The sequence below is a fragment of the Camelina sativa genome, chromosome 10, assembly GCF_030686135.1.
Source record: "Camelina sativa cultivar CO46 ecotype springtype chromosome 10, ASM3068613v1".
In the NCBI taxonomy this organism is placed as follows: Eukaryota; Viridiplantae; Streptophyta; class Magnoliopsida; order Brassicales; family Brassicaceae; genus Camelina; species Camelina sativa.
Genome location: NC_141889.1, coordinates 11,694,352 through 11,717,371, shown reverse-complemented (window position 1 = coordinate 11,717,371; position 23,020 = coordinate 11,694,352). Strand labels below are relative to the sequence as shown.

At 37.7% G+C, this 23,020-nt stretch overlaps 3 protein-coding genes and 1 pseudogene across 7 annotated transcripts; 1 reads left to right on the top strand and 3 right to left on the bottom strand.

Moving 5' to 3' along the window:
- Positions 1-6,370: 6,370 nt before the first annotated feature.
- Positions 6,371-8,186, bottom strand: LOC147936011 (putative 57 kDa heat shock protein). The gene is made up of 8 exons (XM_087468554.1): positions 8,144-8,186; positions 7,697-8,047; positions 7,573-7,605; positions 7,418-7,447; positions 7,236-7,256; positions 7,078-7,104; positions 6,923-6,946; positions 6,371-6,693 (listed from the first exon to the last, which is right to left on the bottom strand). Exons 1-8 carry the CDS (start codon positions 8,184-8,186, stop codon positions 6,371-6,373), a joined length of 852 nt encoding a protein of 283 aa, XP_087324680.1.
- A 1,552-nt stretch (positions 8,187-9,738) lies between these two features.
- On the bottom strand, positions 9,739-11,674 carry LOC147936010 (putative aspartyl protease At4g16563 pseudogene; annotated as a pseudogene). Its single transcript, XR_015568994.1, has one exon. The product of XR_015568994.1 is annotated as a putative aspartyl protease At4g16563 pseudogene (transcript).
- Positions 11,675-16,108: 4,434 nt separating this feature from the next.
- LOC147936009 (bifunctional adenosine 5'-phosphosulfate phosphorylase/adenylylsulfatase HINT4) lies at positions 16,109-17,510 on the bottom strand. The gene is made up of 6 exons (XM_087469382.1): positions 17,332-17,510; positions 17,156-17,202; positions 16,889-16,965; positions 16,731-16,794; positions 16,490-16,567; positions 16,109-16,376 (listed from the first exon to the last, which is right to left on the bottom strand). Exons 1-6 carry the CDS (start codon positions 17,407-17,409, stop codon positions 16,277-16,279), a joined length of 444 nt encoding a protein of 147 aa, XP_087325508.1. The 5' UTR covers positions 17,410-17,510; the 3' UTR covers positions 16,109-16,276.
- LOC104718710 (protein arginine N-methyltransferase 1.6-like) lies at positions 17,501-21,793 on the top strand. Of its 4 annotated transcripts, none has more exons than XM_087469381.1 (14): positions 17,501-18,091; positions 18,216-18,423; positions 18,510-18,635; positions 18,763-18,927; positions 19,008-19,126; positions 19,345-19,424; positions 19,578-19,852; positions 20,021-20,251; positions 20,423-20,496; positions 20,587-20,680; positions 20,760-20,909; positions 20,989-21,066; positions 21,164-21,260; positions 21,529-21,793. In XM_087469381.1, the coding sequence occupies exons 1-14, from the start codon at positions 17,757-17,759 to the stop codon at positions 21,669-21,671; spliced, it is 2,175 nt and encodes a 724-aa protein (XP_087325507.1). In that variant the 5' UTR covers positions 17,501-17,756; the 3' UTR covers positions 21,672-21,793. The 4 variants fall into 4 exon arrangements, 1 of the variants encoding a protein (XP_087325507.1); XR_015568606.1 differs by having other exon boundaries at positions 17,692-18,091; positions 20,592-20,680; XR_015568607.1 differs by having other exon boundaries at positions 17,692-18,091; positions 20,592-20,684.
- The last annotated feature ends 1,227 nt before the right edge of the window (positions 21,794-23,020 follow it).

Genomic DNA, 23,020 nt, shown 5'->3' with positions numbered 1-23,020 from the left:
ACAAGTGCATTTGGGTGTGTATGTTTAAAGATATTTGCAGTTTTCAGTTCCAAAAAGACTATTAAAACATCAACAGATACACTTAGCGCAACATTAACTTGCTGCTACGTATGTATAGTGCATTAGTGAGTTTAGTGTGATACTAATACAATTAATCTTCACTGACATAACAAGAAGAAACAGTTGACTAATTTATGTTTAATGCGCACAGTACATAGCAAATTAATAATGAGACTTATAGAAATTTATCGATATATTAAAGTTGAAGTTATGGCTATTGTACCAAAATTTCTGCGACGTCCTTGAACTTTGGATAAAGTTAGAAGCAACCTGTACAGATAAATAATTTATAGGATAAAATTTGGGAACCGTGATGCAATAATAATTTACATATTTATTCCTTTTGCGGTCGTCTCTAGTGGGTTTTTTTGGTCTACGTCTACGTGTAGATAAATAATGGATGTATGTATAGTTACGTTTATTATTCTTTATTTGTCGCTAAGAAAGTTACTACATATCTTATGCAAAAATATATATATATATATATATATATATGGGCAAATGCATTACTGCATTGTCTACGATATATGAATGATATTCATAATGTTATGCTATATATAAACGTAAAATTATTTTATGCTATATATAAACGTAAAATTATAATTTACTTAGCATAAAAATTAATAATATAAAAACAAAAATTGTAATTATATACCCAATCAACAGTGAAAATTAGTAAATCTTTATTTTCTTTTATCATTGTAAGCCGTAATTCCTCAAACAAAAAAATTTCACAGACCAAATTAAAGGTTTATCTATTACGAGCAATATTTTAACCATATGCATCAGACAAAGATTAAAAAATGTATTATAACTGCACACATAAACGGATAGATTTGAGTTAACTGAATAATACTTTGCTATTAGAATGAAGAAGAGAATATAGAGAATGTAATCTCGATAACGGAACTCTCAGATCAACATAGATCTCTCTCTCACTAGCACATCGCTAGAAACAGTTCTCACAAGTTTCTCTCACTAAAATCAACATAATGAAAAATGAAAAGCGATACAACGTCTTTATTCATTCAAATTCCTCTTTCTCTTCTCAACTGCAAACCTTCTTTTCCCTTCCAAGTCTTCCCGAGTCAACAGCTTTGACCAAAGTCAACTTCTTCTTTCTCCTTTAGCTGACGTGGCACTCTTCTTCGATAGTAAGTCTGGTGAACCGTATCAATACTCCCATCCCGGAGAACAAGCTTGTCCTCAAGCTTGAAAGCAGGAAACAGACGTACAAACTCCTTCGACAGCATCCACGAGTTAGCATCATCAGGTTGACCCTGCCAATTCACCAAAAACTCCCTACCACCCGTCGAGTTAAAACGAACAGCCACAATTGACTGAGGGTATTTGACCTCCTCAACGATATGCTCCGGAGGAACCTCCACCTGAATCACACGATGATCACCCACCACTGCCTTTAACTGGGAAACATGAAAAACATTATGGATTTTACAGTTATCAGGCAGCTTCACACGATAAGCCACAGGACCAATACGCTCCAACACTTCAAACGGACCAAAGAACTTGGCCGCCAACTTCTGACAACTCCGACGAACCACTGACATCTGGCGGTATGGATGCAACCTCAAATAGACCCAATCTCCAACAGCAAAAACCACATCACGCCGGTGCTTATCCGCTTGCTGCTTCATAATATCTTGAGCTCGTAACAGATTAGCACGAATGCGATGGAGCATCAAGTCCCTTTCACGCAGCTGCATCTCCAACTCCTTATTCTCCGTAGAACCGTCCTCAAAAGACAAGAGGCGAGGGGGATCGCGACCATACACCAGCTTAAAAGGAGACGTCTTGATCGATGAGTGAAAAGAGGTATTATAAGAGTACTCTGCCCAAGCCAAATATTTCCGCCAAGTACGCGGATGAGCAGAGGCAAAACATCGAAGATACGTCTCCAAACAGCGGTTCAGGACCTCCGTCTGACCGTCTGTTTGCGGATGATACGCGGTACTGTACTTCAATTTTGTACCTGCAATGCGAAACAGAGCAGTCCACACCTCTCCTAAAAAAATGCGGTCACGATCCGACACTATGGACTTGGGAAACCCATGTAACCTGACAATCCCATCCACAAACGTATTAGCCACATCCAAAGCAGAAAACGGGTGCTTTAAGCCAAGAAAATGGGCAGCCTTACTCAGGCGATCCACCACCACCAAGATCACATTCACACCACCAGACGTTGGCAACCCTTCAATGAAGTCTAAAGAGATGTCCTCCCAAATTGCAGTCGGAACAGGAAGAGGCTGTAGCAAACCCGCCAGAGCCAAAGTAGAATATTTATGTGTTTGACACACTGAACAAGCCTGAACATACCGTTGCACATCTCGATACATACCCTCCCAGTGAAAGCAATCTTGAATACGCTTCAAGGTCTTAAGAATACCCGCATGACCACCAACCTTACTGTCATGGTATTCGTGGAGAATAACCGGAATAAAAGTAGAAGAACGAGGAATAACCAATCGTTGTTTATACCACAAACGGTCATTCACCAATGTAAAGTGACTCTTACTCGCAGCCGGAGTTCGCAACTGAGAAATAACAGCTTGAATACTCGCATCCTGATCAATCTCCTTGTACAAATCCTGCAGCTGTAACACCGAAGGAACAGTCAAATCCAAAACTGACAAGGACACCGAATGAGGAATCCTGGACAGCCCATCAGCAGCTTTGTTATCAACTCCAGGTTTGTAAACGATCTCCATATCGTATCCCAACAACTTAGTCAACCATCTCTGATATTCCATGTTAACCCCTCGCTGCTCCAATAAGAACTTCAAACTTCGTTGATCAGTGTGGACGACAAAAGAACGGCCTATCAAATAGTGCTTCCACTTCAGAACCGCCAATACAATTGCCATCAATTCCCTCTCATAAGCAGGCTTCAGCTGCTCACGACTAGTAAGACCGTGGCTAAAATATGCAATAGGCCGTTTGTCCTGCAACAACACAGCACCTACACCCGTACCAGAAGCGTCAGATTCAATGACAAAAGTTTTGGCAAAATCTGGTAGGGCTAACACCGGTGCTCTAGCCATTGCTTGTTTCAAAGCATCAAAAGCCTGTTGAGCAGCTACGGTCCAACTGAACTGATCCTTCTTAAGCAACTCCGTGAGAGGGCGAGCAATAGAGCCATATCCTTGTACAAATTTGCGATAGTAGCCAGTCAAGCCCAAGAACCCTCTTAGCTGTTTGATAGTGGTCGGGGAAGGCCAAGTAAGAATTGCTTCCATCTTAGTGACATCAGTAGCCACACCCGCAGCCGAAATAATATGGCCAAGATACTCAACCTGCATTGCCCCAAACAAACATTTTTTCCTGTTAGCAAACAGCTGATGAGAAGCCAGTATTCGCAACACCTCAGACAAATGGTGTACATGCTCCGCAACCGTCTTACTATACACCAAAATGTCATCGAAAAACACCAAAACAAACTTCCTCAGATGCTGCTTGAAAATCCTATTCATGAGGGCTTGAAAGGTAGCTGGAGCATTAGTCAAGCCAAAGGGCATGACCAAAAACTCATAATGACCCTCCAATGTACGAAATGCGGTCTTAGCAACATCTTCCTCACGCATACGGATTTGGTGATAACCTGACCTCAAATCAATTTTCGAAAACACTACAGCTCCATGAAGTTCATCCAACAGCTGATCAATGACCAGAATTGGAAACTTATCCGGTATTGTAGCCCGATTCAAGGCTCGGTAATCCACACAGAACCTCCAAGAGGAATCCTTCTTCTTAACCAATAAGACCGGACTTGAAAACGGACTATTACTAGGGCGAATGATGCCTGCAACCAACATGTCTTCCACCATCTTTTCCATAACCTCCTTCGTAGCATGGGGGTACCTGTAAGGTCTAACTGTAATCGAATGGACCCCTGGTTTCAGAGCAATCGCATGCTCTTGACCACGATATGGTGGTAGACCCGAAGGTAAAGCAAACACCATAGCAAATTCAGCTAAAACAGCAGCTATCGCCGCTGGAATAACTGGTTCAGAGCAGGAAGCAAGGGAAAGACTTGAAGTTCTGTCACGAGGTGCCTGAGTAATGCAAGCTAACGGTCTAACACAAGACTTCAATGACAACGGTCGTGTGTGTAAAGATGTGTCCCCCAACAAGGTCACAGTACGACCGTGATATGTGAAAGACCATTCCTGTTTAAGCCAATCAACCAAACAAGGTCCCAAAGTCTCCAGCCACTGCATTCCCAAAATAACGTCCACTCCACCAAGGTCTAAGGTAACAAAGTCAGTCTTAAAATCGACACCCGATACATGAAATGAAACCGCACGACATGTTCCAGTCCCATGAACAGACGCACCATTACCCAAGACCACTTCCAAGTTTTGATCCGACTCCACTTTCAGTTTTAGTTTAGCAGCCACCGTAGGAGTTATAAAATTGTGAGAAGCACCAGAGTCAATCAAAATAACCACACGAGATCTCCCAATTACCCCTAATAGTTTAATAGTGCGAGGAGAATGGCGTCCCATGAATGAGTTAAGAGACAAACACCCCAACACAGGCTCTGGAACCACTGCTAACGTAGCTTCCCCTTGCACAGTCTCATCCAACACTTCTAAGTCCAATCCATCAACCACTGTCAAGATTTGTAACTCCTTAAGAGGACAAACGTGACCACAAGAATACTTGCCCTTGCAACGGAAGCAAATACCCTTACTACGCATGGCATCTAACTCCTCTGCCGTATGACGTTGACGTGGTTGTAACACCGGTTTAGGTGCCACTGGAGCCACCACACCGTGTCCCCTTTCAGCCGGTAACAGTACAGTACGAGGTTGCACATAGGTACTGACTGTTCGAGAAGAAAATGATTTTGTTCCACCTCCAGGTTTAGTGCTCTTCTCACTTATCAACTGACAGAAAGAACTCGATTCCATCCTCAAAACTGCAGCCTTCTGATGGTCCAATCCCTGAGGTTCCTTCATCTTAATCACTTCCTTCATCTCCTGCTTCAATCCATTGTAAAATATCTTCTCCAGATGAGAATCTTCCAGTCCAAACACTTGAGCCGAAAGATCTTCGAACTCACTCACATACTCTACCACTGTACCAGTTTGCTTAATAGCAAACAGTCTGTTACCCGGATCATCTTCAATCGCCTCGCCAAAACGTAAGAACAGTCGCTGGCGAAACTCTTTCCAGGATCTAAACTCACGGCGAGTCATCTCACAATTAAACCACTTCAATACATCACCTTCGATACTAAGCGCTACCAAATCCAACTTTTCTGCATCCGTATAACGACCAATACGAAAAAACCTTTCTACCTTAGCAAACCAATCATAAGCATGTGAACCATCAAACACAGGCATCTCGATCTTCCGTAACAAGCTAGCACGATTATCCAAAGGAAAATTCCCAAATTCACCACCACGCGATCGTGGATCTAAAGAATAAGATACGTGAGGAGAGTGAAACGAAGGTTCCGCTTGTTCCGGACGCTTTCCCAGGTGAATCTCGAGCTTCGACAAGGTCTTCAACACCTCCTGCATCGTCGAATCGAGAGAATTCAGCTTATCGTCGTGCTCCACCTTGGATTGAACCAATCGCTTGTAACCGCCACAGAGAAACTTCAATTTAGTCTCCATGGGATCTTCCTGATAGCTCGCACCGTCGAAATCCTCCGAATATTCCATATCCGTCATCACAATAAGGCTTCGATCGCAGTTTCACGCACCAAGGATAGATTTGAGTTAACTGAATAATACTTTGCTATTAGAATGAAGAAGAGAATACAGAGAATGTAATCTCGATAACGGAACTCTCAGATCAACATAGATCTCTCTCTCACTAGCACATCGCTAGAAACAGTCCTCACAAGTTTCTCTCACTAAAATCAACATAATGAAAAATGAAAAGCGATACAACGTCTTTATTCATTTAAATTCCTCTTTCTCTTCCTTCCAAGTCTTCCAGAGTCAACAGCTTTGACCAAAGTCAACTTCTTCTTTCTCCTTTAGCTGACGTGGCACTCTTCTTCGATAGTAAGTCTGGTGAACCGTATCATAAACATACGAGCGAATATTATCATAATTAAACGTCGTCTTACGTACATATTAAAGCCATACTACTAATTAATGAGTGATCTTGAAATATTGGGGAATTCAAAAGAAAACACAAACAGATATGCATGGATGGTCGTCCATTGTTTTTATTTTTTGGTGAACGGATGGTCGTCCATTGTTTGAAACAAGACAATAAATTCCAAAATCATGATCTAATTAAGTAATTAATTAAGAAGCGATGATTTTTATTAGTAGGGAGGGATAATGAGACGGATGACACCAAGCTTGGCGATTATCTTGATCCGACGGGGGTCATAACCTCTAGGGACAATGGCGACCTTGCCTACGTAATTACGCCCACTTGAGTCGTGCATGGTCGCAGGAGCTCGTCCAATGACGTTGACAACATCGTCGACGTCCACTGCCACCATGAAGCTGTCGCTCGGGACACCAGCCATGTCAATACGGAGAAAGAGACCACCGTTTGAGAGCTGCCTTGACTCGTAAGCACTCGTGGATCCCTCCAACACTGACGGGTGTGGTAGTATGGTCGGACCCGTGAACGTCGGATCTGTCATTAATGTGACACAAAACATAGACATATGTATCAGTAAAGCCTCTCTCTATATAAGTCTTTTGTTTTAGTATAATGCAATTGATATATACGAGGATCATATTAATTCATACATGTGGTATAGACATACGATTACTTATACAGTTATAGTATACATGTAGTCTAATGCAATTAATACACTGGAAATTATGATTATATCTCAATGGAAAGAGTATAAAGTTCATACCAAAAGGGTCAGTGCCACGGCAACCTGAACAATAAAACAGATAATGAAGTTAATTAATTAACCAACCACATTTATAGGTTTATGAAGTTGTCTTTGATTAGGCTAATTCATAATAACTGAGTATATATATGAAAAAAATATCTAATCAAATGTACCTTCTGGGTTAAGTCCACGGAGATGAGCTGCAAGATTCACAAACAAAATAACAGAGGATTTATTATTTATAAAAAAAACAAAAACAAGTCAAAGATAAAAAGAAAAGGATGGTGAAAAAGGTATAGTCAAATTTCAATGTAATATTAATGGTACATACCAAGAGGATGGCCACCTGCGACTGCAACAATATTGGAATCAACACAAACCCATGAAAAAATGTCAGATACGATACTAAATAAAAGCAGTCAAGACTGATTTCTAAAAGAAGCTCAAAAGATCGACGATTAAGACATATCATCTCTGATCTATTAACCAGAAAACAATAGAAACAAAACATACCGTCTGGGTTATATCCACGAATGATGTTAGCTGCCCAAATTAAAAGTCACAAAACAAACATAACATTAATTAATAATCAAACGATATATCATAATGACATATAATTAAGAACAAATTATAATCAAAAAATTTGAACAGGTAGCTAGAGACATTACCTGGTACATCAGTAGGCATCCTTGCACCTCCGACTAAATCAATACCAAAACAAAAATGTTATTTTAATTTACTAAAAAGGGTAAGGAAAAGCATGCATTTGAAGGCTAATAATATTGAACTTACAGGAACAGAAGGTAGGAACATGGAGATTGATCTCCTTCTTGGAGAGGATGAGTCTAACGACACCATCACCAACAAAACACTGGATGTTACTGATAACACAGCAGTCACAGATGAGTCCCGTGGCGGTTCCGTACTTGCGGTGAGAAGATTCGTGTTTGCTCTCTTTCGGTGCGTCTCCGATCACGACAACAGCTTTCCTCGATGGTTCGAGAAGGATCAAGACGCTCTCTTTAGTGATTCCAGGGAAATCAAGCCTCACGTACAGATCATGGGTCTCTTCCATGTACTTGAACTCAGTAAACCCTTTTGGTCCGCTCACTTGGTATGGATTGTTTGTTGCGTAAAACCATTCTACACACACAAAAAAAAAACGTATCAGTCTAAAGATCAAAGATTTTTTTAAAGAGATGATGAAAATGAGAATCTTGATGTGTTAAAGATCGATACCTCGAGGCAATTGAGGCGCCGGAGCAATGTGCAAGATCGGCATGGTTAGGACGGCTGATGATTTCGGAGTCTTTTATTTTGTTTTTGCTTTTGAGATCTCTCTTACTCTTTCTCTCTCTGGTTTTTAGTGTTTTGGGAGGTCTTATGAAGCTATATTAGCAAAGTGAATCAGCGAGGGAGAAGAGAGTATGGCGGTGTCAGGTGAGAAACGACATACTCTCCCTGTTCATACACGTGGCCTACTCGTATTTGTCGGAAACTTCAATGACTTTAATTTTTGGTCTCGTGGGTTTGGTCTACGTGTCCATAGAGATTTCGTACTGATTGGTTTTAGAAAATGCTCATAATGATCATACTATATGTAAACGCGGATATGGTTCCTCACTAAACCTTAATTAGCTATAAGATAATTCTTAATTAATTATTGCATACAATTAGCTATGTATATCATTATCATTTATCAAAAAGACTTCTAGCTAGTATTTGTTATTTAATTATCTTCCACGCGTGTACACTTTGTGATTGGGTTATTTTTATAAAAAGATCGAGTTTGTTTTATGTGTTAAAAAGGTTAAGCTGGTTTGTATCAAATATTTCATGACTAAACATGCAATATAAACATTAGTTAAGACACTGGGGTCGAATTCAAATAAATTTGTTGATTATATCAGTGAGTAGAGTGCATTTGACTTGTATTTGGATATATATAACAATATAGAAAGAAGAAGCACTTGCATTTGTGACTTTGTGTGATGTGTTAGCTGTCTCCGCCGGCTCACCGGACTGTGTGAGTTCATCCTTGAACTGAATTATCATAATCTTTACTAGCTAGTGCAGTACATCGTATTGAAACTTTAAAGTGAAAGTGGATGTGGAGCTGATAAGATAAATTGATGTTTTATTATTATTATCAGTTAAAAATATGACTTAGAATAAAAATAATTAATATAATAAGAAAAATGCTAATTATCTACCCAATTTTATAGATGATGCATTCTGATAATAAATACAGTGGAGTATATTTTATGAACGTGGAAGTAGAAAGAACATTTGTAAATATGCTTTGTATGTCATATCATTTGAACAGATATTAATACCATCGAGTTCTTATGTGTAAGAAGTTTCTCATTCTAAGTCAAATTAATTGATGGTCATTTCTGTTTTTTCCCTTCTTTTTTTTTGGTGTGCAGAAGGAGACAATAGCCTCTTTACTTTATTGAAAAAAAATAAACCTTAAACACGCACATGACGATGATACGCAGACCCAACAGAATCCTCTAATAAAATAGAGTGAACACAAGCGGGACAATTCTCAAACGAGAAATAATCCTAACGGTTAGTATATGTCAATCGTCAAAGACTATGATATCCTATGAAACAAAACAATTATGAACACTTGTAGTAGCATTATTGGTGGTTGCCATGCAAAATTAAAATTTTATTAATTATCATTAGCTTCTTCGTCGCCTCGTCATTATGATTAGATAAGTATCCATTAATTACTTTTGGTTCCTCCCCCCCGCCCTCCCCCCTAATTGCCAGTCATTCGTATAAAGTTATCTTATTTGGTGTATATTTAATACGGCTAATTTATTAAATCGGCTCTCAATTAATTTTTTAAAAGCGATGCTTAACCAACAAACAAATAATATAACAACCCCTTTTTTAATTTAATTATGACACAAAACAAAAATAATGATTTGAATTAATATTGTAAACTCTATTGACAACGTTGCCAACCCTTTTTATATATGTACTTTTCGAGTATGGTTTCATCGAATTATTAAGGCTACATCTCTACTTTACTTAATTACTGTCTCGACATAAGACTAAGACCATACAGTAAGTACGTAACCCATCCGGTTTAACGGTCAAACCGGCTTCAGTGCATGTTAGTCCTGGTTAAGCGTATCCCATAAAGATGCGCACTTTCTTTTGGCGAACCCAACTCTTTTGTTCAAGAGATCATAGACAACCTCGAACCCTTGCTGCTGATAATTCCCCAAAATAGCCCCGGTTCCACCTCGAAGCTCTGTTTCATCTCCACCGTTCATCAACATCAAGCATCCGATCTTCCTCTTCTTCTCTCCTTTATCACCACCATCTCCACCGTCCATAAATTCGTAAAAGTAATTTCTCCTAGGAAGCGTAACACTGGAACCATTCCCGGCAAAACGCAAAACCAGAGCTGGAACTTTAACCGTCTGGTTTAAATAGTAACAAGGACTCATACCCGAACTCGGTTCGACCCGATCAGCCCGTTCGTGTACCCGCCCGACCCGACTATCGAATTCCTCCACCACCGCGTTGTAGAATTTCGCCGGAAGCATGGTGAACGTCGTCCCTGAGTCAACTACGACCCCTCCGCCGCCGTTTCTATCGATTCGTCGTAGCATCACCGGAGCAGGAATATTCCGTTTTCCGATTGAGATTCCTTGGAGTGAAACAGAGTATAAGTAAGGATGCTTTGGGTTTTCAAGCAACTCCGTGAAGACGAACTCGTTCTTCTTCTTCTTCTTCTCCTTCTTCATATCATCATCATCATGATCGGCGACACGTTTCTCTTTTTCATCGACGAAGCGGCCGAGGATGAGTGGACTCGGACGGCGGACTCGTTCCGAGTCGAACGAGTGAGATACGAGACAATAAGAGAAGCTGTTACCGAGGTGAGGAGAGTGAACAGCGAGCTGAGCGGGGAGAGAGAGACGTCCACGGCCGAATCCAGCGACGCCGATAGGTTCAGCGAGAGTGGTGTGAGCGCAGCCGAAGGTGAAGTTAGAGACGGAGACGGAAGGGAGAGAGAGCGAGTCGGAGTAGAGTTTCGCGACGAGAGAGCCGTCACCGTAAGCGTAGTAGAAAGGCGGACAAGGGTAAGAAGAAGTGTTGCAGTCACCGGTCTCGATGAAATCAAGAGGACAGTTGGAGATAGCGCAGAGGTCGGATGAAGGAAGGGAGGAGTGAGCGGCGGAGCAAGAAGGGGATGAGCAGGGGACGGTGATGGAAGAGGAGGAGATAGGGGAGGGAGGAGAAGGAGGTAATGGTTTGGATTCACAGAGGATGCAAGTGAAAGGACGACAAGGGAACCAGACGAGGTCGCTTCCGGTGTCTAAGTAGAGGGAGACGGCTGAGGAGGACGAGCCGACGGAGAGGGAGATGAGGTAATCGCTGCCGGAAGAGATAGGGAGGGAAAGTTGTTGTTTTTGATGGTGGTGGCGGCGGCGGAAACGAGCGGAGGAACGGGAGGAGGATGATTTGAGAAGGTGAAGAGGAGAAGAAGAGTGTTTTGAGGTTGAGAGAGAGTGAGAGAGATGGAGGAGAAGAGGTGTTGATGATGAAACAGAGAAGTAGAGACAGTAATTGAGAATTGTTGTGTAGAAGAGGAAGAAGATCAAACAAGTATTCATGGCGGATGAAACAGTGATGTCCAAGGAAACTGGTTTTGAATTTGAAGCAGAGGAGGTCAAAGTGTTTTTTTATATAGGACAGAGCAAAGACAATTTATGAATTAATTTAAATACATTATTTTTTTTGTGTCATATCAGCATCAGCAGAACTAGATATTTATATTATATGCTGTTGAAAAAGAGGATATTTGTATACATAATTTTGTAAAGAAAACAAAGTCGTAGACTCGCAGTGTATCTGTATGTGTATGATGAAAGGAGTGGCATGCAGAGTTAGTCCTAGGATTAGATTTAGAAAGGAAACTAACCAACCATTACTTATAAGCACAAATCGCAGTCGTATGGTAAAGCTTTGCACTGTATAATCTTAAGTCTTAACTCATTGTCTGGCTACTCCTTATTGATGATGGGAAGAAGTCAACTGCATTGTTCATTGATGAGATGGGGGACTTTGCATGCAACCATACATTTCTACATTTATTATATCTACGATTCTTTTTTCTTTTTGTCCTTCTCTTAATTAGGTATTTAGGTTCCAGTTAAAATTCAAGTTCAACCATATATAATTGGCTATTAACATATCCAATCCACACCCTCGGATGATATTAAAGCCTTGAGAGGCTAAAACATCACCATAATAATTTCGTGATAAAATGTTAAAAATAGTGTTGAAAGCCACATAGCCAAGCCAGGTGGAACACTGCCAGGCCATGCCATGGACAGGGTAAAAGAGTAGAAGAAAGATTAGAGAGAAAGGTACGTGTACCTTACTATTTTCCACACACACCTTCAAATCTTCACTTCTCCTTTGGTATTGTCTCAGGGTCACCTGACCATTCTTCTACATCTATACTAGTATTTTTGAGCAAATTTTTGCTCAAAAATACTTTTTGAAATTTTTTTACATTTATTATATTAACTTTAATATTAGTTACCAAAAATTCAAAGTTAATTATTGATAAGATTTAAAAAAATAAAGAAATCTTTGTACTTCCTTCAAATGATTCCCTTTCATTTTTATTTAAAGTTATATCTAAATTATTTTGAATTATTTTATAATATATTGAGTTAGTAAAAATTGTGATTTTTTCCTGCATTTGATGTAATACAAATTTTTTAAAACGGACATATATTACAGTATTACTCAATAGATGAATTAAAAATACAGGTATAATATCTCAGATCGCCTAAAAAAATTGGGCAATAGTTCAGAGTCATAATATAAAAGATACCAAAATAATTCATAATACAAATGAGTAAAAAGCTCGATTTATCAGGCATTCAAACTTAAGAAACTTTTATTTGGTATATTCCGGTTCTTTATTTTGAAGATTTTTAAAAGTTAAATACAATAAATATTTAAAACTTTTAAAAATATTTATATTTTATAAAAAGTATAAATATGATAAATATTTCTATTTTTAGAAAGTTAAACTTTATAAAATGTTAAAAATATTAATAATATTTAAACTTTATATTAAAAATATAAAGTTTAAATATTTATAATATTTGAAACTTCATAAACGTTTAAATATTATAAATATTTCAACTTTTAAAAAAAGTTAGAAGACCTTTAAAATATTAATAATAGATTTAAACTTTTACAAAACTTCAAATATGAGAAATACTCAACCGTTTTAAGAATTCTAAGTATAATAAATATTTCAACTTTGTAAGAAGCGTCAATCTTATAAAATGTAAATGGTTACAACCTTAATAAATAACATATCAACTCAATCTAATATTTACAATACAAAGCAATAAATATTAAAAATTAAGATTATATAGTTCGAGTTAAAATATCTCGGGAAGGAGTTATGTAGCGGGACGAGTTTTGTTGATATTTATATAATTTTAAAATATCATTAATTTGGTGTTAAACAAGTAAAACATCAATTCATTATTTTGTTAACACTATCGGTTTCCGAGAATAAACATATCTAATTAAATTGATTAATAAATATTATGTAAAAAATAAATGATATTTCAGTATTATATGGTTTAAACTTATAAATACAACTTATAATTTACATGTTTTAGTTATAAATAATTTGTCATGCGGTACACCGCGAGTCCTAATCTAGTTCTAATATATTTTTACTGCATTTTTTTTAAACATTGCTATACTAATATGAAGGCCCTTCCTTTTTAACGAAATTAAATTACATAATTAACTGAAATGAATAGAAGATATAAAATATATCCAAATTATTTAAACATCTAGTCGAACTGAACAAAACACCTAGCCAATTTGCTAGACTACCAATTGATTAATCTTATAACTTATTTAAGCAGCCGAACCTTATCATTCATCTACAAATGTGCATTGTTCATCCCAAGAAAGTATATACTCTTGTTAGAATACCTATTCTGATTTTAACACCTATTTTAATATCCATAATCTAAATCCAATCGATCATTAAAAGAAAATTAACTATAAAATACATTAGCTAATAAATTAGGTAGAGAGAATCACTAGAGGACAAAAGGCCTAATAGTGAGAGAACAAGGGACAATATATGTAGAATTCACCAACCTCCTCCAGTACGAGCCGATACTTTGTTTTATTTGAAAAAGTAATTTACAGGACAACTGGATAAGTTTGGGTCGCTAAAGAGGAACCAATTGAACAATTTGGAACATTAAAAAAAAAAAGAAGAAGAACTTAGCCTTTATTTTACAGAAAAGGTATTCAAAACTTTGAAAAACGAAACGAAACCGTGTCAATCGTTTTGGATATGTGGGATTCGTCAGCTCTTAATTTAAGAGAGCATGGATTCTTTTTGTTTTCTTTAAAATAAAAAAATAAACAATATTCTAATTCCTAGATTTTGGATACAGCTGTTAACAGAGAGGCTATTTCGAAAAATTAAAATTAGCTGTACTCGATAAAACCAAAAAACGAGAAGGAACCAATGAAGCAAAAGCAAACCTGAGGTTCGAGACTTGAGAGTGACGTTATTATTGCAGTTTTCTGAAACTTTGGCTCGTCACTCCAAGAAGAAAAGGTTCAAGCCTGTCTTCTTCGCCAGAGCTGTTTTCCTCACAAGCACCAGCTTTAGCTTTTTTTTTCTAATAGCTTTCTTGTGTCACACCATAAAAACACACAAGTTATTAGAGAGATTTGACTTAATTGAAAAGATAGTCGATACATGAGATTAAATTACTATTTTCTTCCATAAATTGTGTACATTTCATTTGGTTAATCTACAAATACTTAAGACAGGTGGTAGTATCTATCATAAGGTCTCACAATGGTCAACAAATTAAATCGTAACATATTGAGAGACCTATAAGAGTTGTATTACCAAACAGACAAGAAGACGAATTCACCAACCTCTTCATCTATAATCATTGCCAATCAACCAAACAGTTTTGCTATTTTATTGTCAAAATTATCTGCTTTTAGAAGTGCATGATCACCTCCAACTTTGTTCAAAGGCATTAACAAAAATATAAGGACAGGACCAATCCAGTTAAAAATATCAGGAAAATATGAAGCTTTGTTGATGTGTATATGTCGTATACACAAGTTATTTAACTAAAAAACAGACTAAGAACAAAACAAAGAGTTGGTATTTGACAGGGGTGGTTGAGTATTACAAGTAAATCCATCCAAAAAGCTTATAATTTTGTGGGCCTAAATCCTTTAAGACAATGGCAAATCAAGAATTTCAATTATTTGCATAAATTTCGTACTCATCATCTAGGACATAACACCATAAAGAAGGTTTGTTGGTTTGTTTGCTCAAATTCTCAGAGTTCTAGTGGTTCCTATCAAAACATCACCAGTATGTTGTTATACCCATAACAAATCTTTTAGTTTTACTTGTTCTCGAAAAACCTATCTTTTTAACAACAAAATAAAACTTATCTTAAGAAATAGTAGTCCTGTAGCCAGAACATCAATCAAAGAAGCTAGAGGGTAAAGGCCTAAAGGGGCATTGCAACTGCAAGCTGTACTTCTATCTAACTGCTCAAGTTGCATGTGAACAGAGAAAATTTGATCTAACTGGAATCCATTACTTAGATAAGCTCAAGTTTTTAGTTGTGATAACATCAAAAATCTAATCCGCGCTATAGATCCCCTTAAAGGGATGATAAGCAATCTGAACAGCGGCCTGAGTATAGCCCATATTCTAAAACTTGAATGCTATATAGCCTATAGGATTTCGCTATCTACTGTTCCCATGCTACAGTGCTTAATACATCCTAAGATTTGTTACATGACTTAGTATTTCCACCTCACAGAAAGGTCAGAAATGTACAAATTTATTCAAAACGTGGTAATCTGTTCTGCGGATAACTATGCTGTTGCAAGAACACAACTGCACCAGTACCTCCCCTACATGTAGAGATGTCAGAGCATCAAAGCAACACAAGAAAGAAGGGCCACATATATCAGAGATACTATATGGAATTAGGGGTCTAAGTCTCCGACTAAGTCTCCATCTTATGGTAGTTAGTCCAGAGATTATATCAGAATTCTTCATGTATACGGTCATACCCATTAAGTATGGAAACAATGAGATTGCCGTCACTGTGTACAACTATTTGACAGTGCCAGAAATTACATATAAATTACTTGACATATCCTTCTTTCATATACAAAATCCTCAATAATATTTGGCATTTCAAAACAAATTTTCCAGCAAAAGAATAGAAAAGAGATATTGCACAATTTTTAGTAAAGACAAGCAACACAATGCAGTTAGGTAAGTCGGTTCAATTACACCTTTGAAAGAAGAGGCCTTATCTTCTCCAGCAGTGTCTCTGCTTCAATAAACCCACCCAAAGGTCCCAAAGACTTGTACTTGATGGCTTTCCATCTGTTTTGATGGAAACATTATGTTAAAAAAGCTTATCCGCAGTCACAAGCCATGGGAAAGTAAGAGAGATAGATGCAAAGAGAAAGATCAACGATTATGAAGCGTATCAGTACCTGGGCACAAAAGGTAATGCAAAACAATGGAGATGGAGATGATCAACACTGTTAAAAGGTGGCTGGTGAAAACCAAATCTGAGAGAAAGTACAGATCACGTCAAAGCAATATAAAGTTACCACAAGGAGAAGAAACACATCAAGCATTCAGTGAGAATATTATGTTTCAAGCAGTACAACTATGGTTTGAAAATCCTAACTCAAAATCCATAGTTGGTAACTAAGAAGTAAAAGCCCTCACCTATGAATACTTTGAGGTGCATCTTTATGCAACAGGTCTTGTCCCACACTAAGCATGTGTTTTACTGCGCAAATCATAAAACGAACATCCGTATCAAAACTTTAAACATAGATATAACAGAAAATGATGTATGTATATTATATGTCTTGCGAACCAACCTAAGGAGTAGTCTTCATCTCTTCTCTGAAGGTCTTTCACAGTAGGAATGTGTTCTTTTGGAATTACCAGGTAGTGCCTACAAATCATTGTTTGCTTCTTATTAGTAAACAGCAGCTAAGGAGATGCACAAGTGATCACATTAGAAAAGGCTAAGTAAACGGAATTAAACTAAATTCACAAGCATCTAACAACCATAAACTTAGCCACACTTCTTCCAAACTAAACTAAATTCACATTGTTCGATAGAGCAGACACAAATTACAAACCTCTGAGCGGATGGCTTAATGTCTTGAAACGCGATAACCTTCTCATCCTGAAAAAACCATCGGAAAGAAACAAAACGTAAGCAAAATTTTTATTCAAATTTAGGCTCTGATCATTGATTAATTTCTCGAGACCCAAACAACAACAAGAGAGTTGAGAGAAGATAAGAGAACTTAACGGTGTGAAGGAGACGAGTTGAGGTGCGATTGTGCACGATCTCACAGAAGATACACGCTTGATTCGCTCCTCCCGCCATTTCTTCTTCCTTCAAATTTTGACGTTCCACGAATTTCAAATCGCAGCACAAACAAATTCGAAAACTGGGATTTCTCTCGATTTCAAAGTTGAGCAAATGGGAAAGTTGTTAGTTGTGTGAGTTCTTTCCATCTTAACCCCATAAATATTTTGCATTGATGATTTAACCCCTAAATTCCTGAGCAGTTTTGTATCTCAATAGATTCAGAGGTAAGAAAGTTTAATGTTCAAAACTATGGGGTTTAATTGTAATAAATAGAATAGTTAGAGGACCTAAATCAACAAAACAAACACACATAAACAAAAAGGCCGGAGAATCTCCTCTCACTACGGCGAGCTCCTCCGTTAATGTCGTCGTCTCTTTCTACTCTACTTCCCAAAACCTTCATTCCTTTTCGCTCCTTCCGCCGTCACTCACTGACTCGCCTCAGAAGCTCCGTCTTCTCTGCTCGAACAATGAGCTCTCAGTCTAGTCAACGCGTCTTCCAGCTCAGACAAGACCCACTCACCGGCGAATCCGAGTGGGTTGTCATCGAAGACAATGACCAACCGGGAACATCCTCAGACGGCCTCCTCGCCACGACGTCGTATCTCGACATGCTTAATGATACTCGCCGCAACAGAGCTTATCGTCTCGCCATTGAGAGAACGGTCACTCAACCTTGCCATGTCCTTGACATTGGGTACTTCTTCTCATTTTCCATTATTCAAGATTAGTGTGTCCCTTTTATAAACCACTTAGATTGAATTGATTTTGACTTGGAGAATGTGAGATTTGTGTGTGTGTGTGTGTGTGTGTGTTAATAGTGCTGGAACTGGGTTGTTATCGATGATGGCTGCGAGAGCAATGGGAGAAGAAGGAATAGTGACGGCGTGTGAGTCCTACTTACCGATGGTTAAGCTTATGAGGAAGGTTTTGCATAAGAATGGGATGACGAAGAACATTAACCTTATCAACAAACGATCTGATGAGATTGAAGTTGGATCAGACATTGCTTCACGAGCTGACGTTCTTGTGAGTAATTCAAAGATCCATACTTTTTTTTCAGTGTGAATTTCAGACGAAATATAAGTTTCTTTCATTGCTCTTCTTTCATTTAGGTAAGTGAAATATTGGACTCTGAGTTACTTGGTGAAGGTCTGATCCCAAGTTTGCAACATGCTCATGACATGTTGCTCGTTGACAATCCAAAAACAGTGCCATACCGAGCTACTACTTATTGCCAGGTTCGTTTCTTGATCTATCATGAGCTCTTTTGTCCTTGTGTTTTTATCGGAATTTGTGTTTTGTCTTCATTGTTTATCTTGAGTGCCTGATTGAATCTCTCTGCTTCTTTTTCTTTACAATGTGAAGCTTGTTGAAAGTGAATTCTTATGTAACATGCACAATCTACGAAATAACGAGGCTAAAATATCTGATGGTGTTCGTCTAGTTCCTCCTGGCTTAGAGAGTCTATTTGGTATCAAGTCACAACAGTATAGCATGCATGTCGATGCTATTGAGAAAGATATCAAACTGGTACTACTATCCTAAACTTTCCCTTGCAGTTTTGCAATAAGCGTTTTTAGTTTATACACTCAGTTCATATATTCATCCAGTTGTCAGACCCCGTCAAAGTATTTGAATTTGACTTTTGGAAACGACCAGAAAGTAATGGAGAGCTTGATGTGCACATAGAAGCAACAACCGCGGGTAGTGTTCATGCTATAATTTCATGGTAATATGTCCTTTACTGTCTTTCTTCTTTTCCTTTTTGGGGCGTTTTAACTGCTTATATCTTCGCAATAGCGGTGTAGTTAGTTCTCTACAATGAAAAAAATACTTTTTCTTTTTGGTGATGCATATATATGCTAAGATGTCTAGGCAAAGGGCTCAAGATCTGTCCTGTTTTCCCAGTATGATATGAGGAATCGTTTTTTTTTTTTTTGGGTTCAGGTGGGTGCTGCAGCTTGATAGTGAAGGAACAATCTTCTACTCTACCGCTCCGAGATGGATAGATTCAAGTCCTGAGATAGGTGAATTATACCTTCCTGTGTAATTTATGTGTAGTTACTGGTTGTAGAGGAATCCCTTTTCTCCACAGACTTGCATTACATTCAGCTCCATTGGGATCCAAGATGTCTTGATCTCATTTTTACCAATTCTGATTTTGTTTTTTACTAATACAGGTGTTAGGGAATGGTGTGACCACTGGAAACAGTGTGTTTGGTTTACTCCAGGAGCAGGTGTGTCCTTATCCAAAGGAGAAAAGGTTAATTTGCATGCTGCTCATACTTGTACTAACATCTTGTACAATCTGAAGAAGACTCAAAGCTTGACACATGAGATGACACACTCTCCTTTGAGTACTGGAGATCTACACCTCACATTGTCACCCGAAAGAGTCGCAATATATGGTGATAGTAGATACAGGCAATCCATGTTTGAGGCCACAAGAAACGCTGTACGTTCTAAACTTCTTTGTCTGTCTTACGTTTACAAAGTATTCCTCTGAAAACTGCACAAGGTTGTGGTGATATTTTGACTTGTTGATGCTAATGAAGAAAAACACTATACTATTTCTCTTCTACATTCCAGTGCACACTTTAATGGTTCTTCTTCTCTTTTCCAGTTACAGGGCAATTCTAATCCACAATGTCTCGTCATTGATGATAGTCTTCTATTACCACTTATGGCTCTGCATGCCTCCAACAGATCACGGGTGATATCACTGTCACCTGGGCTGCAAGAGAATGCTGCCAGATACTTTGAAGCCGTTGCTGATTCAAATGGTTTTTCAAAAGATCGTTTTGAATATTTCAGAGAAGTAAAGTCAAAGTTGGCCGAAGCGTATCCAAGCAAGGTACACTTTCACAAGATGTACTTCATATTCAAAATTCATATAAAATTATGGCTTGTTGTTGGACTCTTGAAAAGTTATGTCCCTTTCGTTCAGTCCTTGTGCTTAGTCATCCAATTTTCTGAATGATTTTTGGGTTCCATTTTGATAAGTGTCCCTATGCTTTGTCGACAGATTGATCTGCTGATTGGAGAGCCATATTTCTACGGGCTTGAAAGTGGGCTTCCGTGGCAGAACCTTAGATTCTGGTAAATGTTGCTATTGAGTTGGTCATTTAGCTTTGTCAAAGAAGCCAGTTTGTTAACAATAGCCTGATTCTCTTTCTGGTATGCGTGAAGGAAAGACAGAACTCTTTGTGATTCTGTCCTGTCAGAAGATGCAGTGGTAGTGCCGTATAAAGGAGTTTTGAGAGGTTGTGCTATGTATCTTCCTGTAAGTACTGTATCGTTTCTTAGCAAATATTAAACAGAGAGTGTTTGCTTCTATATTTATTAATTGGCTTCTGGTGCAGGATCTTTGGAAGAGCCGCTGTTGCCTTGGTAGTGTAGAAGGGTTTGACCATGCTCTGGTCAATACAACCTTAGGGGGGTGCGGTGATCTACCTACTGGTAAAGACAGTCCTTGTTTGCCCTTTTTTATCTGGCAATGTGGAGAGACAAAGGTAAACACAATTCTTAGATTTATGTATTGACGAACGTTGGGAAATGTAAAGATTGTTCCTTTTCTTGGATTTTTTTCAGAAACTTAGCAAGGAATTTACAGTCATGGAGTTTGACTTCACCAAGCCCATCACAGGTCCATGTTCTGGGGAAGTTGAGGTATGTCTGTTGGAGATTCAGATTCATGCAGTTTTGCATCATTAGTACAAATAACTTGGATTAATGATGTTAAGAAATGCTTTTTACTTGCAAACAGATGGAGTTTATAAAATCTGGTGTATGCCATGGAATCGCATTGTGGATGGATTGGGTGATGGATGAGGAAAACTCAACCGTGATCTCAACAGGACCAGGTACAATACTCACAACTCTTTGCACTGGCCAATCATTTATTGCTCTTAAGGGGATCGAAATAGTTGTTGGCTAATGCTTACGGTTACCCTGTGATTTGGATTTAATTTGACAACTAAAGGAAGTTGCTGATGGATTGTCCTTTAATGTGTTTTAGCAAAGGACTGGCTTTTCCAACATGTTAGTTTCAGGGATTGCATGATCTATAGGGTGAATAATTAGCAGTTATGAGATTAAAGCAAACGTTTTGATTAAATTGTCTGCGTACAGATGAAAGGTATTGGAAGCAAGGAGTGAAGCTACTAGAGAAACCAGTCACAGTGAGAGTGGAAGGTCCCTCATCCATAGGAATCCAAGCGTCCTTAAATTTATCTTCAAACAGCGAGCTCATCATCACACATACTCTCTCTTGACTATTTTTGTAAGACCATTTTCAACTTATGTCTGAATAGCTCTCCGATCCTGTTCGACTCTTTTTTTTTAGCCAACGAGGAGGCCTAAGTTCAATAGTTAAAAAGTATAAGCTTTACAAGTAGATCCTTCTCCATTGATTGATAGTTATGGTTCATTAATTGATGTTAAAGATCAAGATCATGCGCTTAAACGTGTACTAAATTAAACTTAAATTACGATGAGAGAACTTTGACCGTCAGTGCAGGTATGTTAGTTGGAGATTCAAAAGTTTACATACACAGTTTGCAGAGGCATCAGTAGTAGTACAAATCACATGTAGAGAAACACTCTAAAGAAAAACTTAAGACCTGACTAGTTCTTTCTTTTTTGTTCCGACTGATTTTATAAAATAAAAGCATTTCCACAATATCAATGTAACCTGTATAAAAAGTAAAAACAGAGCAACAACCGTAAACAGAGCAATGACCCGACTAGTTCATGACTTTGATTGACAACTTCTCTTTCTTTCTTTCTATTTTTCTTTTAGGGTTATTATATTTGAAAACACAATCCGGGTGATAAAGAAAAAAACCTAATCTTACTCCACATAATCACATAAAAGAAAAAAGAGAAAAACCTAATCATAAAACATTGAAGTCTAAACATATTACTAATATAATAGCTCTTAGGTCCTAAATAAACAACATAATTAAAAAAAACTCTATCATATTTATGAGAAATGTACACTCTAACACACTTTAAGTTTCTCAATATCATTCTATCACACTTTTTAAACACGATTTGATTTGATTTTGCTAGCTTATTTTGTCCATCATTCTCATCCACACATATAAATGTTTTCTTAGCGAAAATTTTTACAACACTGTTTTTTTTTTAAAATTTCCAAAATTTTATTTTATTTCTTGTTTATTGTATCTTTTTATACATGTCATAATCATAATTAACCGTCTACCAATCAACAAACGAATGTTTAATAAAAATGGATTATTAAAAAATACAATTCTATACCTAAAATGGATGTTAAAAATAAAATGTAGAGAAATAATAACTATAGTACAATGTACAAAAAAATCTTACTAGATTAACAACTACATTCGGAAAAAATACTGGAGAAAGAAGATAGAAAAAGAGAAAAATAAGAAATGAAAATAGATGTAAAAGAGAGAAAGGTCATTTTTCTAACGAGAGATCAACTTCTGGTTTTGTAAAATGGGAGCACAATCATCATTAGAATAAGGCTAACTCATATCTCAAAAGTGTCTCAAATGAATAAAACATAGAAAATATGTGTTAAAGTGTCTTTCTCCATATTTATTACCGAAGTGTAAACATATACTAGTATAGTAGC